Below are 17,238 nucleotides of genomic sequence, written 5' to 3'. Positions count from 1 at the left end.
CTTGTTTAGTAATTTGCATTGCTCTTAAGCAGGGCCGGCATAGCCATATAGGCAGAACAGGCAGCCGCCTTGGGCGGCAAATTGAAGGGCAGCAAAAACGGTATATAATTACATTCTGTACTTCACATTTCTTTAATCATAAAGTGTTCAGCATCTTAGATCACTGTTTCTTGTTCTGCAAAACGTATTGCTGATGTTACAGAACCATGTCATCAGCAGTGATGTAGTCCTAAATCTGGAAGTACAGGAATGCTGGGGGGGCGGGGTGATCATGTCGGTGCCGTGTCACACGAAATCTGGTCTCCCCTGGGAACAGGCTTGTGGTTATTGAGCCCGTTGCTAAGCAAAGGATGTGTTGAAGTTCCTTGCGTATTCAAATGGGGCGGGACATTATTGGATTTCATTTAATTACCCAATGACTCTTATAAAATGACAATGACTCTTAGAAAATGACAATAACTCTTATAAAAGGACATTGCTAATACAGGATAATCGAAACCGATTTTTATCTCTGAAATTCTCCAATGACTATCCTGGAAATCGCTACATTTGTAGCTAGTTGCTTTTGACCACAAATCTCGCCAAGTCAGCCTTTAAAGTCACTAGATTTGTCGAGAAATTTGCTAAATTGGCAACACTGCTTGAAGGTGCAGAAAAAAATATTTGATTTCCGCACAGCTTTTATTGCCTTGACACAACAAGGAAAAGAGATCGCTTCATCGGTGCCCAGGCACTGAAATTAGAGCGGTTGTGTGCCATTTAAGCATTTTCATAACACATTGGTAAAGATTCTTTAATTTTTTTGAGTTAATTGTTAATCAAGGATTTGCCTATAGAAAAAAGTACCGGAGGATTTGCTCTTGTACAATTATATGATCAATAACCTACACGTTAGATACCAGTTTTATACTACTTAAGGAACGCAATCATAAATATTGTCATTGTAGAGCTGACAGTAGATGTCACTACCGTTTGTAACCATGTGATGATTGTATATAGTGTGATGTGATGATTGTATATAGTTTTGTGACAATGTAAAAAAAATCTGGTGTACAATAATTTGTTTATACATTGATTTTATATATATATATATATATATATATATATATATATATATATATATATATATATATATATATATATACAGTGCCTTGCATAAGTATTCACCCCCCTTTGGACTTTTCCACATTTTGTAGTGTTACAACCTGGAATTAAAATGGATTTAATTGGGATTTTTACCATTTGATTTACACAACATACTTAACACTTTCAAGGTGCAAAATATTTTTTATTGTGACACAAAAGTTAATTAAAATAAAAAAAGACATTTGTTGGTTGCATAAGTATTCACCCCCCTGAGTCAATACTTGGTAGAAGCACCTTTGGCAGCAATTACAGCTGTGAGTCTTTTTGGGTAAGTCTCTACCAGCTTTGCACATCTGGATCCTGCAGTTGTTGCCCATTCTTCTTGGCAAAATTGCTCAAGCTCTGTCAAGTTGGATGGGGACCTTTGGTGAACAGCAATTTTCAAGTCTTGCCACAGATTCTCAGTCGGATTGAGGTCTGGGCTTTGACTGTGCCATTCTAAGACATTCAGGTTCTTGTTTTTAAACCACTCCAGTGTAGCTTTGGCTGTGTGTTTAGGGTCATTGTCCTGCTGGAAGGTGAACCTCCGCCCCAGTCCCAGGTCTCTTGCAGACTGAAACAGGTTTTCCTCTAGAATTTCCCTGTATTTGGCTCCATCCATCTTGCCCTCAATCCTGACCAGTTTCCCAGTCCCTGCTGATGAAAAGCATCCCCATAACATGGTGCTGCCACCACCATGCTTCACCGTGGGGACGGTGTTCTCAGGGTGATGAGCAGTGTTTGGTTTGCGCCACACATAGCGTTTTGCGCTAAGGCCAAAAAGTTCAATTTTGGCCTCATCAGACCAGAGAACCTTTTTCCATATGTTTGCTGTGTCTCCCACATGCCTTTTGGCAAAATCCAAACAGGATTTAATATGGGTTTTTTTCAGCAATGGCTTTCTTCTCGCCACTTTTCCATAAAGCTCAGCTTTGTGGAGCGTCCGGGTTATAGTTGTCCCATGGACGGTTTCTCCCATCTCAGCTGTGGATCTCTCCAGCTCCTTCAGAGTTACCATTGGCTTCTTGGTTGCTTCTCTGACTAATGCCCTCCTTACCTGGTCACTGAGTTTTGGTGGACGGCCTTCTCTAGGCAGAGTCGCGGTTGTGCCATATTTAACGGTGCTCCGGGGATGTTCAGAGTTTGGAATATTTTTTTTTATAACCCAACCCTGATTGGTGCTTCTCCAGAACTTTATCCCGGACTTGTTTTGATAGCTCCTTGGTCTTCATGATGCTGTTTGTTTAGATATGCTCTCTAACAAACTCTGGGGCCTTCCAGAAATAGGTGTATTTAATCTGAGATCATGTGACACTTTAATTGCACACAGGTAGACTCCATTCAACTAATTATGTGACTTCTGAAGGCAATTGGTTGCTCCAGAGCTTATTTAGGGGTGTCACAGCAAAGGGGGTGAATACTTATGCAATCAAGACTTTTCAGTTTTTTATTTGTAAATAATTTTGAAAAATATGTAGATTTTTTTCCCCACTTCGACATTATGGACTATTTTGTGTAGATCAGTGACAAAAAAACCTAATTAAGTCCATTTTAATTCCAGGTTGTAACACTACAAAATGTGGAAAAGTCCAAAGGGGGTGAATACTTATGCAAGGCACTGTGTGTGTATATATATATATATACACACTACCGGTCAAAAGTTTTAGAACACCTCCATTTTCCCAGTTTTTATTGAAATTTATGCAGTTTAATGTCTCAATGTACTCTAAAATTAAAGCATAGAACAAATAAACAATTGGAGATAAAAAAGAAATCATGGAATCGTTTTGTTTAACAAAATTTAATCTAAATTTTTGACTCATCAAAGCAGCCACCTTTTGCAGGAAATCAAATATTGTTCGTAAAGTTCTTCCCAACACTGTTGCAGAAGTTCCCACAAATGTGTTGCACTTGTAGGTTGCTTTGCTTTCACCCTTCTGTCCAGTTCATCCCAAACCAGCTCGATAGGGTTTAAGTCTGGAGACTGTGCTGGCCATTCCATGATTTGAAGCCTACCGTCTTGTTCTTTTCTTCTAAGGTAGTTCTGACATAGCCTGGAGGTATGTTTTGGGTCATTATCTTGCTGTAGGATGAACCTCTGACCAACTAGGCGTATACCAGCGGGTATTGCATGGCGCTGCAAAATGCTGTGGTAGCAGTTTTGGTTCAGGGTGCCACTCACTCTGTGCAAGTCCAGCAAAAGAGCCCCAGACCATCACGCTTCCTCCTCCATGTTTGACAGTTGGTGTCACACACCGAGGAACCATCCTTTCGCCTACTCGACGGCGTACAAAAACCCTGCGTGATGAACCGAAGATTTCAAATTTTGATTCATCGGTCCATAAGACCTTCTTCCAGTCTTCAGTAGTCCACTGGCGGTGCTTCATGGCCCAGGCAAGCCTCTTTTTCTTATTTTGCCATCTTAGCAATGGCTTTCTTACTGCCACTCGACCTGTCAAACCTGCAGCTCGAAGTCTTCTCTTCACAGTTGAAACTGAGACTTGCTTACTTCGACCAGTGTTAAGCTGTGCTTGAAGCTGTTGTCCTGTGAGCCGCCTATCACACAAGCTGTTGACTTTCAGAAACTTGTCTTATTCTGTTGTGGCTTTGGGTCTGCCAGACCTCTTCCTGTCAGAGTTTCCTCCAGTTTCCAAGTGCCTTTTGATGGTGTAGGAAACTGTACTCACTGACACCTTGGCTTTCTTTGCAATTTCTCTAAAGGAAAGACCTACACTTTTAAGGATTATAATGGTCTGTCTGTCTTCCTTTGTTAATTGCCTTTTTCTTGCCATTATGAGAGCAATATACTACTTCCTGCAGTACAATACTGTCCAAATAATGCTTAAGAGGGTGTAGTAACACAGTCTGTTCCAACACTGCTTTTATACAGACAGAGGGTTTGTAAGTAATCAACAAAAGTTGGGACACCTGTAGGAATTGTTAGCATCAACTTTCAAGGCTTAATTTACTTCCATTGCTGCAGAACAGCTGTAAGTTGTTAACCCATTACTTGTTCCCTGAAAAAGGCCTTTTTGTATAACTCTGAAATGTACATTATTTTTCAGTTTTTGGTAACCTAAACTTATATATATATATATATATATATATATATATATATATATATATATATATACACACACACATATATACATACATGTATAATTTTAAAAAAGAGTGAAAAGGGAGGGGGCAAAATTTAGTTTGCCTAGGGCGGCAAGAATCCTTGCACCGGCCCTGCTCTTAAGCTTACATAGGGTGCAGTGCAAAATAATTGCCTGGCCGCAATGCAATTTGAATTTTGCATCTGCAACTATTTGCACTGCGCCTATACTTACATCGCCCCCATAGTGCCTTCTAGTGTGCAAAACAGGTAATGGCTGGTTAAATAAATAGAACATTGCACCAACTTCAATTGTGCTGCAAATTCTGCCAGAAGATTTTGCGTCACTGTGGTCGGAACATTTGGATCTCACTGTAATTAATCAATGATGTAACCTCAAGCATGTTGTGAAAGGCTTTACAGTTACCTATACTCATTATTCTTAAGCACCTTTGTTATGATTTTTTTTTGGTTGTTGTAATAAATGGTTATTTTACATTTATATTATGTATTACATTACAATTTTAGAATTCAGATTTTTTTGTAAGGGGTAACTTTATTTCCATAAATTGTTTTGGTTTTTCTATAGATGGTATGTTGGTTATTCTTGGAACACTATAAAATATTGAGGTCTAAAAATCAGTCAGATCACTCACATGTATGCCATATATAACATGTACTGTGTTACTCACTGAAATTAATTTACGGTAGTATTTAAGGGGTATAGTTCTTCATAGTTAATAGTGTTAAAAGTGATAGAAAATGTAATAATCAGGGATAAAATGAAAGTAAAACATCAAATAGTTGAACATAAATACAACCGTGGTCAAAACAGTAACTACTTTCATATTGGCGATGATGAGAGAAGATTATGATCCTTCCAATACCATGGTTTCTGCATTACAATCTAGAGAGACCCTGACTTGAGACACTTTGGTATCTGTAACAGAGCTCTCTCTTCCTTGTCCTTGTAGGTCGGTACCTCTTCCATAGTCTATCCTGCTGCCATGTTCGCCCCTCAGGTAGCAGCTAGAGGTGTGCCAGTGGCAGAGTTCAACATGGAAACCACACCAGCCACTACAAGGTTCAGGTAAGAGTAATCCAGTACATGACATTTAAAATGGAAAATGTACACATCAGATTGGTCACTATAGTGGTATGTTTTGTATGTGGTGTGATGGGCCACCGATGGCTGGAGTTGGAATAACACAAACTGGTTTTTTGAGTTCACAATACAGTAAACAAAGAAAATACTAACTCCCTTGTTGGAGCACCGACTACACAGTGATACTTTGTTTTCCTTGACTATCGTCAGGACGGATAAGTTGTTTCCCTGACAATACACAAAACAAAAGGATCGTATTTTACAGTGACACACAGTATACACGATTTAGATGTTAGAAATCACTGAGATACACACGGTATACATGGGATAGATGTTTAACTCGGATTCACTAGAGTTACAAAGGTCTTGCTTGTAATTATGTTTGTTTCTCGTTCGCCTCTCTTCCCACCAATACCGCTCAAAAGCTCTCCTACACACCCTCGTCGAGACTGACACACAGTGTCTTTTATACAGGTGGACTAATTAGATAACAAAACAACCAATTATCTAATAAAACAATGAACACAACATTCATTTATTCTATTTGACCATGTTTTTGGCTTACATACATTTGAAAAAATCACAGTCAAAATGCAATAGGCAGGGAACAATGCACTTTTTTTTGTTTAAAACTTTGATATCTTCCTTGAACTTTACCACATACCCCTCCCCTCAGGTCACACTGGTCAACGTTGAATTTCTTTAAACATAAAATGTGTGGAAATTGTAAAATACAGAAGTCCAAGAGTAAGGTTATACTTCCAATACTATACTTTCTTAAATGATTTGTCCTTTGTTCATTCTGTTGCTAGAAAGACACTTCAGGTATATGTATAGAGAGCCACGCAAATTTCTGAAAACTGAATTGCGGAAGCCTAGCACGAACATTTTTAAAAGTGTTTTACGTCCCACCCCTATCACTTCTGATTGGCTAGCTGTGGAAGAAGCTGATTTTCTATTGGTTACTAAGAAACACAGAAATGGCTGCCTGAGAGCGAGAGCCTCTGTCAAGGCACAGGCTAATCTTTTAAACTTAAGGTATTATTTACGTTTTTATTAAATGAGCAAATAAGTTATGCTGCTTTCTTAATACATGAACCTGACATTTTACAGTGCCTTGCATTCAACCCCTTGGACTTTTCCACATTTTGTAGTGTTACAACATGGAATTAAAATGGATTTAATTGGGATTTTTTTTCACTGAGCTACACAAAATAGTCCATAAATGTCGAAGTGGGGAAAAAAATCTACATATTTTTCAAAATGATTTACAAATAAAAAACTGAAAAGTCTTGATTGCATAAGTATTCACCCCCTTTGCTGTGACACCCCTAAATAAGCTCTGGAGCAACCAATTGCCTTCAGAAGTCACATAATTAGTTGAATGGAGTCTACCTGTGTGCAATTAAAGTGTCACATGATCTCGGATTAAATACACCTATTTCTGGAAGGCCCCAGAGTTTGTTGGAGAGCATATCTAAACAAACAGCATCATGACGACCAAGGAGCTATCAAAACAAGTCCGGGATAAAGAAGCACCAATCAGGGTTGGGTTATAAAAAAAATATTCCAAACTCTGAACATCCCCGGAACACCGTTAAATATGGCACAACCGCGACTCTGCCTAGAGAAGGCCGTCCACCAAAACTTAGTGACCAGGTAAGGAGGGCATTAGTCAGAGAAGCAACCAAGAGGCCAATGGTAACTCTGAAGGAGCTGGAGAGATCCACAGCTGAGATGGGAGAAACCGTCCATGGGACAACTATAACCCGGACGCTCCACAAAGCTGGGCTTTATGGAAAAGTGGCGAGAAGAAAGCCATTGCTGAAAAAAACCCATATCAAATCCCGTTTGGATTTTGCCAAAAGGCATGTGGGAGACACAGCAAGCACGTGGAAAAAGATTTTCTGGTCTGATGAGACCAAAATTGAACTTTTTGGCCTTAGCGCAAAACGTTATGTGTGGCGCAAAGCCAACACTGCTCATCACCCTGAGAACACCATCCCCACGGTGAAGCATGGTGGTGGCAGCACCATGTTATGGGGATATTTTTCATCTGCAGGGAGTGGGAAACTGGTCAGGATTGAGGGCAAGATGGATGGAGCCAAATACAGGGAAATTCTAGAGGAAAACCTGTTTCAGTCTGCAAGAGACCTGGGACTGGGGTGGAGGTTCACCTTCCAGCAGGACAATGACCCTAAACACACAGCCAAAGCTACACTGGAGTGGTTTAAAAACAAGAACCTGAATGGCCCAGTCAAAGCCCAGACCTCAATCCGATTGAGAATCTGTGGCAAGACTTGAAAATTGCTGTTCACCAACGGTCCCCATCCAACTGGACAGAGCTTGAGCAATTTTGCCAAGGAGACTGGGCAACAATTGCAGGATCCAGATGTGCAAAGCTGGTAGAGACTTACCCAAAAAGACTCGCAGCTGTAATTGCTGCCAAAGATGCTTCTACCAAGTATTGACTCAGGGGGGTGAATACTTATGCAACCAACAAATGTCTTTATTTTTTTTGTTTAATTAACTTGTGTGTCACAATAAAAAATATTTTGCACCTTCAAAGTGTTAAGTATGTTGTGTAAATCAAATGGTAAAAATCCCAATTAAATCCATTTTAATTCCAGGTTGTAACACTACAAAATGTGGACAAGTCCAAGGGGGTGAATATTTATGCAAGGCACTGCAAATGCAGCAATCTAGTAAAGTTAAAAAAATAAATAAATAAAAAAAAAATCACCACAGTCGGTAAGGTATTTGTCAGGATGTTTAAAAAAAAAACAAAAAAAAACTAAAGTTTACTGTTTTTAGAAGCAGTTCAAGACAAACATTCCCTGGTAAAAAAAAAAGTGTAATGATTTTTTTTCGTTCAATTTTAGTGTTGCTAACCTAGTTTGCTATTTACCATATTTACATATTTTCTTTAGATTTAAATGCTATACAAGTCTTAGACATGTTGCATTTTTCTACTCTGATGTATTATGCGCATCAACAATTTACTCAAAGCCTCCACTAGTGTTTTCTACTATTATAACAACCTTGACTTGGATAAAGAAGGAAAAACACTGAATGAAATAGACAAGACGACAAGCGTTGAATTGACAACAGAACTGGCAGAAGGCACAGGTGTCGTTGTCGAACAAATCAACAGTACGAAGGTCACTCTTGAAATCAGGACTTAAAGGATGTGTTGAAGTAAGAATACCTCTGTTAAGAAAGGGGAACAAGACTAAAAGGCTAAAATATGCACAAGAACACAGATATTGGACTATGGAACAATGATCAAAGGTGCTTTGGACTGTTGATGGATGGACAACGACACCTATGCCTTCTGCCAGTTCTGTTGTCAATTTAACGCTTGTGTTCATTCTATTCCTTAAGGATATTATCTTCAAGTATTGCTCATCCTTGTTAGACAGCTTTCTGGGTCTTCCAGTCCTGGGTTTGTCAATTACAGATGATGTATCTCTGTACTTGTTGATTATGCTTCGGGTACCACACCTTGAAAAAAGAGATGCGATCTATTTCACTCAGTGTTTTTCCTTCTTTATGCAAGTCAAGGTTGTTATAATAGTAGAAAACACTGGTGGAGGTAAATTGTTCATGCTCATAATGCATCAGAGTAGAAAAATGCAACATATCTAAGACTTTTGCACAGCAGTGTGTGTGTATAATTATAGATATATAATAATTTTTTAATTTTTTAATTTTTATTTTTTTATTTTTTTTAAAGCCGTCAGGGTATGGAACTAGGATCACCCTGCTGCCACTAAAATGTTGTACACTGTTTTAAAAAAAAAAGTATATAATAGAAATAAACAAAATAAAATATATTTTGTCTTTGCAGAATTTGCTGGACCCTACACTAATTATTGTGTGCATTTCTGGTAGAAAAACAATAAAAATCTGAGAAACTTGACAGGTTATACACAAGTCCTTTTTATAAATCTGGGATTCAGCAGTTACAAAACTGAAAGAATGTCAATGATGCAACAAACTAAAACACCTGTACATCAGGAATTGGATTCAGCTTATAGAGAAATAGTGGAATAACTCCAAGTATTGCTTATTATAGTTGTACTCTTAGTATTGTACTTAATTTTACTAGTGGATGTGTTCCAAACTGCAATAAAAGGAACATTTCCTTAAAGTATGTTATAAATTTGTTGAGGTGAGGTCCTGTCACAGGGAACCTTTTGTGTATCTTGAAGAATTTAGTGAACCAGTCAAGCTACAAGGCTAGATTCCCTCCCCCCCCCCATTAATTACCAATTGGTTGATTCTTAAAATTTTTGGGAAAAGGCCATATGACCTATAATTAGCTTGTTTACAACGGCGTCCAACAACAACAAATCAGTGATTGTGTTCACTGTTAAACGAACGCAAAATCCTACAAATTACGTTCTACAAGTAGATTTTTTTAGCATTTTGTCCATTGGACAAGTTTTTTTTGCTTTGTTTTTTTGTTTGTTTTCAAAAGATTGCACACCACTGCTGTCTGATTAATTGTTGGTGCCACTGTCCTTTTTGTAGTTACATTTTGGTACGACCTCTCCTTTACTCTAAACGGCAGGACACTGTCTCTCAGATTACGAATTTAAGACTAGATAGCACCAGATTAAAAGGGGGGAGGGGGTCCTTGTCCTTGTAATATTGACACCTCATCAACTTAATACAGGTTATCTAGGTAATACATGTCTGTTACATGAGCAATAATAACTAATATGAATTTGGTCTCTGTTGCAGGTTTCATTTTCAGGGTCCCTGTGGATTGACTTTGCCACCTGCGCTGGCTCGCCATGACAGCGAAATAATCTCGTGAACATAGAAAGATAAAATAAAGCAAACTCGAAAAGCACCTAAAACAACAAGTAGTAATCATATGTAAATTTGACATTTGTTTAAAGGTGTTCAAATTACTGCTGCACTTTTAAAACAGATACTGAAGTTTCATGTGTAATTTCTTGTAAGGGGTTCAGTGAGGCCCACAGCCCCACATTAGTTATGACAGGGTCTGTATGCTTCATTGATTTAATCATTGTGATTAACATGCAATAATTTCAGTGTGACATGTAAACTCGCCTTTCAAATTATATACAATTATCATAATAAATAATCTATGCCTCTTTGCCTTGTGTCGATACAATATTTATTTTTATTTCTGGCTGACTGGTGAATAGAATGGAACATCTAGATTTAAAAAAAAAATACAAGGAAATCCAAGAACTAAAACCCTGCTTATCTTATATTTCCTTGGTAGTTGACTGCACCAGGAAAGTAGAGTCTGAGCCTTGGACTCCGCTGCCTGCTATTCAGTGTTTTATTGTTTTAATTCGAAAACGATTCAGTATCAACAGCCAATCAGCTTCCAGCTCTAGTGTGCTTCAACTGTGAATCAAACTTAAAATCAATCAGTGCAAGTGCCAGCTTTTTCATTTTGACTTGCTGTACTGAAAACATATATTGGACAGCAAATACTAAACAAATGTTATTAACCACCAAAACCATCCAACCAACTGTCAAGTCAGCCAATCACAGCCTGTCAGCTCGTCTGGAGCTCAGACAGCATCTTTCAACAACAAACCAAGACAGACAGGTCAGTAATATTGCTCCATTCAGATATCTGGCACTGTCCAGATAAACTGTAAGCAGCTCTGACAAGTAAATATACTATCATTTTTCACTAATAATGTATGTGATCCATTATGAACATTTTTAGGTCTATTTTCCTAAAACGTCTCAGTGGAAGGATACCCAACGAATCATTACAAATTCTTACATTTTTTATGCAAATAATGAGGGTTGTTTTTGTTTTTTTTTTTTTGTTTTTTTTTTTTCTCCTAATAGCGATAGTGCCCTCTCAATGAAGGACCATGTTGTAGTTGACTTTCATTAGCGCCTTCAGCTCAGGGCGCATAATTCGAGTCGCGGTCAACTACCACATGGTAGAGCCTTCATGGACTGGCACTATCGCTTAATTAGTGCATTAGTATTTTAGTGAAAAATGTAAATACAAATTTACAATTTGCTGGACTTACAATATGCATTCTTAAATAACATAGATGCTTGGTAAACTTTCGCACTAAGCAACTTCGTAGCATGCAAGAGCTTCAAACCCAATGTCGATTTGTATCCTGCACACAAGTGACTAGTGGTACATACGGACCTTTTTATTTTATTGTGTTACATGTTTCCATGTGTTGCTACAACTGTACGTAAGGTGTGTGTATTGTTTTATTATTTCTTTTTTTTTTTTTTTACATTTTGACCACTTTTTTAAACTTAAATTGCATTCCCTGCCTCCAAGATGGCTTCACATGTACCCACATGGACCTCTCAGAACTACATTTCCCATCATCTTCCTGCTCACATATGTAACTGAGGTGGATTTACCAGTGAGCAGGAGGATGATGGGAAATGTAGTTCTGAGAGGTCCATGTAGGCAACTTGATAAGAAAACATTTGATCAGCAGTGTGTTTGTTTATTTTTCCCCAAAAAATAGCATCATAAGACATACAAAAAAACATGTTTAGATTTGGATTACTCACATCTTTGTGTGTGTGTCTATATATATTTTACCTTTTTCTTGAGGTTGCAGGGATATCCACACCCAGAGACAGACAACTTCTACCAAAGACAGACAACTAACAACATTAAGACCTGCTTAAATAGGCAGGTGTCCCTGAGACTTAGACCCAGGTGTTTCTCATTCTGACTAATTACAGCCAGAGGCGGCACAGTCTCTGCTGTGCCTATCTATCTATATATCTATCTTTCTTTCTATCTATCTATCTATCTATCTATCTATCTATATAGCTATAGATATATAATAGATAGATAGCTATAGAGAGAGAGAGATGTTATGGACTGATGCCGAATTAGCATCGACTTTTATATCTTTTTGGCAACTGCCCACAGCCACCCGGGCTGATGGCGAAGAAAGATTTTTAACAGATACAGTATACTACTAATAGAGAGTGAATTACCTCTGGCAAAAGCACACCACTTACAGACGTGCTCAAATTTGTTGGTACCCCTCCACAAAAAACGAAGAATGCACAATTTTCTCTGAAATAACTTGAAACTGACAAAAGTAATTGGCATCCACCATTGTTTATTCCATATTTAATAGAAATCAGACTTTGATTTTGATTTTTTATTCAACATAATATTGTAAATAATAAAACACATGAAAATGGCATGGACAAAAATGATGGGACCGCTAACCTAATATTTTGTTGCACAACCTTTAGAGGCAATCACTGCAATCAAACGTTTTCTGTAGCTCTCAATGAGACTTCTGCACCTGTTAACAGGTAGTTTGGCCCACTCTTCCTGAGCAAACTGCTCCAGCTGTCTCAGGTTTGATGGGTGCCTTCTCCAGACTGCAAGTTTCAGCTTTTTCCATAGATGTTCGATAGGATTCAGATCAGGACTCATAGAAGGCCACTTCAGAATAGTCCAATGTTTTGTTCTTATCCATTCTTGGGTGCTTTTAGCTGTGTGTTTTGGGTCATTATCCTGTTGGAGGACCCATGACTGAGACAGAGCTTTCTGACACTGGGCAGTATGTTTCGCTCCAGAATGCCTTGATAGTCTTGAGATTTCATTGTGCCCTGCACAGATTCAAGGCACCCTGTGCCAGGCGCAGCAAAGCAGCCCCAAAACATAACCGAGCCTCCTCTATGTTTCACTGTAGGTATGGTGTTCTTTTCTTTGAAAGCTTCATTTTTTCATCTGTGAACATAGAGCTGATGTGACTTGCCAAAAAGCTCCAGTTTTGACTCATCTGTCCAAAGGACATTCTCCCAGAAGGATTGTGGCTTGTCAATATGCATTTTAGCAAATTCCAGTCTGGCTTTTTTATGTTTTTCTTTCAAAAGTGGAGTCCTCCTGGGTCTTCTTCCATGGAGCCCACTTTCGCTCAAAAAGCGACAGATGGTGCGATCAGAAACTGACGTACCTTCACCTTGGAGTTCAGCTTGTATCTCTTTGGCAGTTATCCTTGGTTCTTTTACTACCATTCGCACTATCCTTCTGTTCACTCTGGGGTCAATTTTCCTCTTGCGGCCTCGCCCAGGGAGGTTGGCTACAGTTCCATGGACCTTAAACTTCTTAATAATATTTGCAACTGTTGTCACAGGAACATCAAGCTGCTTGGAGATGGTCTTGTAGCCTTTACCTTTACCATGCTTGTCTATTATTTTCTTTCTGATCTCCTCAGACAACTCTCTCCTTTGCTTTCTCTGGTCCATGTTCAGTGTGGTGCACACAATGATACCAAACAGCACAGTGACTACTTTTCTCCATTTAAATAGGCTAAATGACTGATTACAAGATTGGAGACATGTGTGATATTAATTAAATAAACTAATTAGTTTGAAATATCACTATAATCCAATTATTTATTATCTTTTCTAAGGGGTACCAACAATTTTAGAATATCTTTGTAGAATAAGCAATAGTTCATCTCTTTTCACAGCTTCTTTGCTTTATTCTATGACATACCAAAGGCATGCAAGTATACATGATAAAATAGCTTTTAATTTCATCACTTTTCAGGAGGAATGAAGCATTATTTCAATGAGCTGTAAGGGTACCAACAAATTTGAGCACGTCTGTAAATACTTTCTGACAATGCAGTTTAGAACAATGGAACTCAACAAAATATCAGAATAAAATGCAGGAATGTTTTATTGTATTCTTATTGCAGTAATGCATACAGATCTCAGTACAGAGTTGCTTTGTTTGAATGAGAGATCTTAAAACAGGCAAAGATACAGAAGCTCAGTTATTTATTATTTTAATATTATTTATTTCTTAGCAGACACCCTTATCCAGGGCAACTTACAATTGTTACAAGATATCACATTATACATTATTTCACATTATACAGATATCACATTACTTTTACATACAATTACCCATTTATACAGTTGGGTTTTTACTGGAGCAATCTAGGTAAAGTACCTTGCTCAAGGGTACAGCAGCAGTGTCCTCCACCTGGGATTGAACCCACAACCCTCCGGTCAAGAGTCCAGAGACCTAACCACTACTCCACACTGCTGCCTTAACTGTCTGTGAAACTAAACCCTGGATGCAGTACCATGATTGACAGCGCTAGTTGTTCATGTAGCAACAAATTAAATTGTACATCTTTTAAATATTTACAGCCAAGATATTAGTCAGTATATATTTAGTTTATATGCATTATATACACTTTAAAACATAAACATAAAACATCTATATTTGTAATACTAATATATTGTGTACGATAACGTATTACAAACAATATAATGTGCATAATAACTAATATTACCAAATGTTTGAGGGTTTGTTTCTGAACACAAAAATCATGTAATAAATTGCACACAAACAATTATGGATTTGCAGCATTTGACAATCATTTATGTTCAGAACCCTCCTGTGTGAACTGTGACGCACAAAACATACAGTACAGCTGTGAATACACTAGGGTAGCTGCATTTGAAAAAAAAAAAAATTAAAGGCAGCTCTTAAAAGTGCTTCTCTATTTTTTTTGGATGTGATTTACCCCAGCGTTTTGTTTACATGTTGAAATCCCTAGTTAACGGAGTTACAAGTATCCTATTGTACATTATTAGATTATTATCTTGTTTGTTAAGTGATGAAATGGTTGAATCGATTGTATGGAAATGTGCCGTTCTCCTCCTAATGACGCCATTTGAATCAATGTACATTTTTAAACAAGGTATAAATATAAAATAATTTATGAATATATTCTTGTTGTTATTAATAATCAGTCACATAGCTAACCTAATATAAACGTAACTAAAGTATTCATCTTTTTAAAAATTGTTAAAAAATATAATACCCTAATAACACTGTGTAACAATTTTTTTTTTTTTTTTTTTGGTTCCTCGGTAGTAAGTGTTATTTCCTAATTGTTTATGCCTCAAAAGTATAGAAAATGGCTATTATTCCCCACAAACTTTGCTTTTGTGACCAGGACAGTGATATTTTGAAATTTACCTATTTTCCAGAACATTCCAGATAGATTCAGTGCTGAGTAAACTTGGAGTAACTTCTAGAACTTTCTAGAACTTTCCAGTAATATAAATAGTAGTATAAATACAGGGGCCTTAAGCCCACCAGTTCAGTTTAGTTCCAGCTGCCTAAGTGGATACATATCTGCATTTTTCTGAGATGGCATCAAGAGGCTGCAATGGTGGCATTCCTGATGGGTCTCCAAGGCGGTTTTACCAAGTTTCCCTGCTATTTTTGCCTTTGGGACAGCAGGGACACCAAGGCGCACTACCACAGGCGGGACTGGCCACAGCGGACCGAGTTCTCTGTGGGGAGGAACAACGTCAAGTGGGAGCCACTGGTGGACCCCCGGAAGGTGCTGATGCCACCACTGCACATCAAATTGGGCCTTATGAAACAATTTGTCAGAGCTCTAGATAAGGAGTCGGCAGCCTTCAAGTACCTTCAAGACTTCTTCCCTAAGCTGTCTGAGGCAAAGGTCAAAGCCGGTGTCTTCGTCGGACCACAGATAAAGAAGATCCTGGAGTGCAATGAATTCCCCAAGAAGCTCACTAGTAAGGAGAAAGCAGCTTGGAACAGCTTTGTCGCAGTGGTTCGGGGCTTCCTGGGCAATCACAAGGCCGAAAACTATGTGGAGCTGGTTGAGACTCTGGTGAAGAACTACGGCACAATGGGCTGTAGGATGTCCCTCAAAGTCCATATCCTTGATGCTCATCTTGATAAATTCAAGGAGAACATGGGAGCGTACTCAGAGGAGCAAGGCGAGCGCTTCCACCAGGATATACTGGACTTTGAACGCTGCTACCATGGACAGTATAACGAGAACATGATGGGAGACTACATTTGGGGGCTGATTCGTGAAAGTGATTTACAGTATAATCGTAAATCTTGAAAAACTACTCACTTCTAAATCTTTTGTAGTCATTTTTGTATTACTTTAGTATAAATACATGTTAATTTGGATTCATATGTTGTTTTTTTCTGACTTTATGTGAACGAAAAGACACATTCGCCCGTTTTCTCATTGGAAATAGGTAAATTTCAAAATATCACTGTCTGGTCACAAAAGCAAAGTTTGTGGGGAATAATAGCCATTTTCTATACTTTTGAGGCATAAGCAATTAGGAAATAACACTTACTACCCAGGAACAGAAATTGTGTTACATAGTGTAATAATAGCTTGTTTTATGTATGAGAAGAATATGTATATGTGTATAAGGTATCTAAAATGTGGTCCTACTTGGGAATGTTTGTTATAATAGTAGAGAATTTTTCTTATAAAAACCAAAAACTTCTTTTAAGATATACAGAGAGGTTTACAATCTAAATGGAGGGATCTACTTTCCATTGCATATAAATATCATGTTTTAAAATCAGCCATCCAGTGAAAAAAGAATGGATATTAAACACAAAAAACTACGTTTTACTTGACGGTAAGAGCTGATAATTCCAAAAAAACTAAAACAAAATCCCCCCCAAAAAAGAAAAAAGCTGAAATGCTTATGACAGTTGTAAATATTTGTATACTTGGAAAAGTATCCAATAAATAACTTTTCACTGCAGATGTGTTAATATTCCAACTATTCTAAATTAGCTTTTCCACATATAATTCTATGACAGCATGAAAGCAACCATGGTTGTTATGGTTTTAGACCTGACCTGACCTGCCCAGTGGTGACTACAGAGGTTGTCTGAAGGAGTGTGTGCTGGAAAGACTCATCAGAACATGGGTCAAGTAAGGGCACAGTGCCCGTCTTTTCCTGTCATTTTCGGAATTGTCTTCTCTTTCCGTCAAGTAAAACATAGTTTTTTGTGTTTAATATATAATTGCAAAAAACTACATTAATGCAGCAGTTAGGGTTGAACTCATCACCACAA

At 38.0% G+C, this 17,238-nt stretch overlaps 1 protein-coding gene across 6 annotated transcripts in view; it reads left to right on the top strand.

Moving 5' to 3' along the window:
• Positions 1-10,462, top strand: part of sirt5 (sirtuin 5) — a 28,747-nt gene extending 18,285 nt beyond the window's left edge. For all 6 annotated transcript variants that reach the window (XM_059014029.1, XM_034058323.3, XM_034058324.3 and 3 more), the window contains 2 exons: positions 5,200-5,315; positions 10,080-10,462. In XM_059014029.1, coding sequence (XP_058870012.1) covers positions 5,200-5,315; positions 10,080-10,155 — 192 coding nt within the window. In that variant the 3' untranslated portion in view covers positions 10,156-10,462. The remainder of the gene's footprint in view (positions 1-5,199; positions 5,316-10,079) is intronic.
• Positions 10,463-17,238: the final 6,776 nt, after the last annotated feature.

Source organism: Acipenser ruthenus, chromosome 3 (genome assembly GCF_902713425.1).
Source record: "Acipenser ruthenus chromosome 3, fAciRut3.2 maternal haplotype, whole genome shotgun sequence".
In the NCBI taxonomy this organism is placed as follows: Eukaryota; Metazoa; Chordata; class Actinopteri; order Acipenseriformes; family Acipenseridae; genus Acipenser; species Acipenser ruthenus.
Note: the sequence above shows the minus strand (reverse complement) of the source record. Positions and strands in the feature narration are given on the sequence as shown.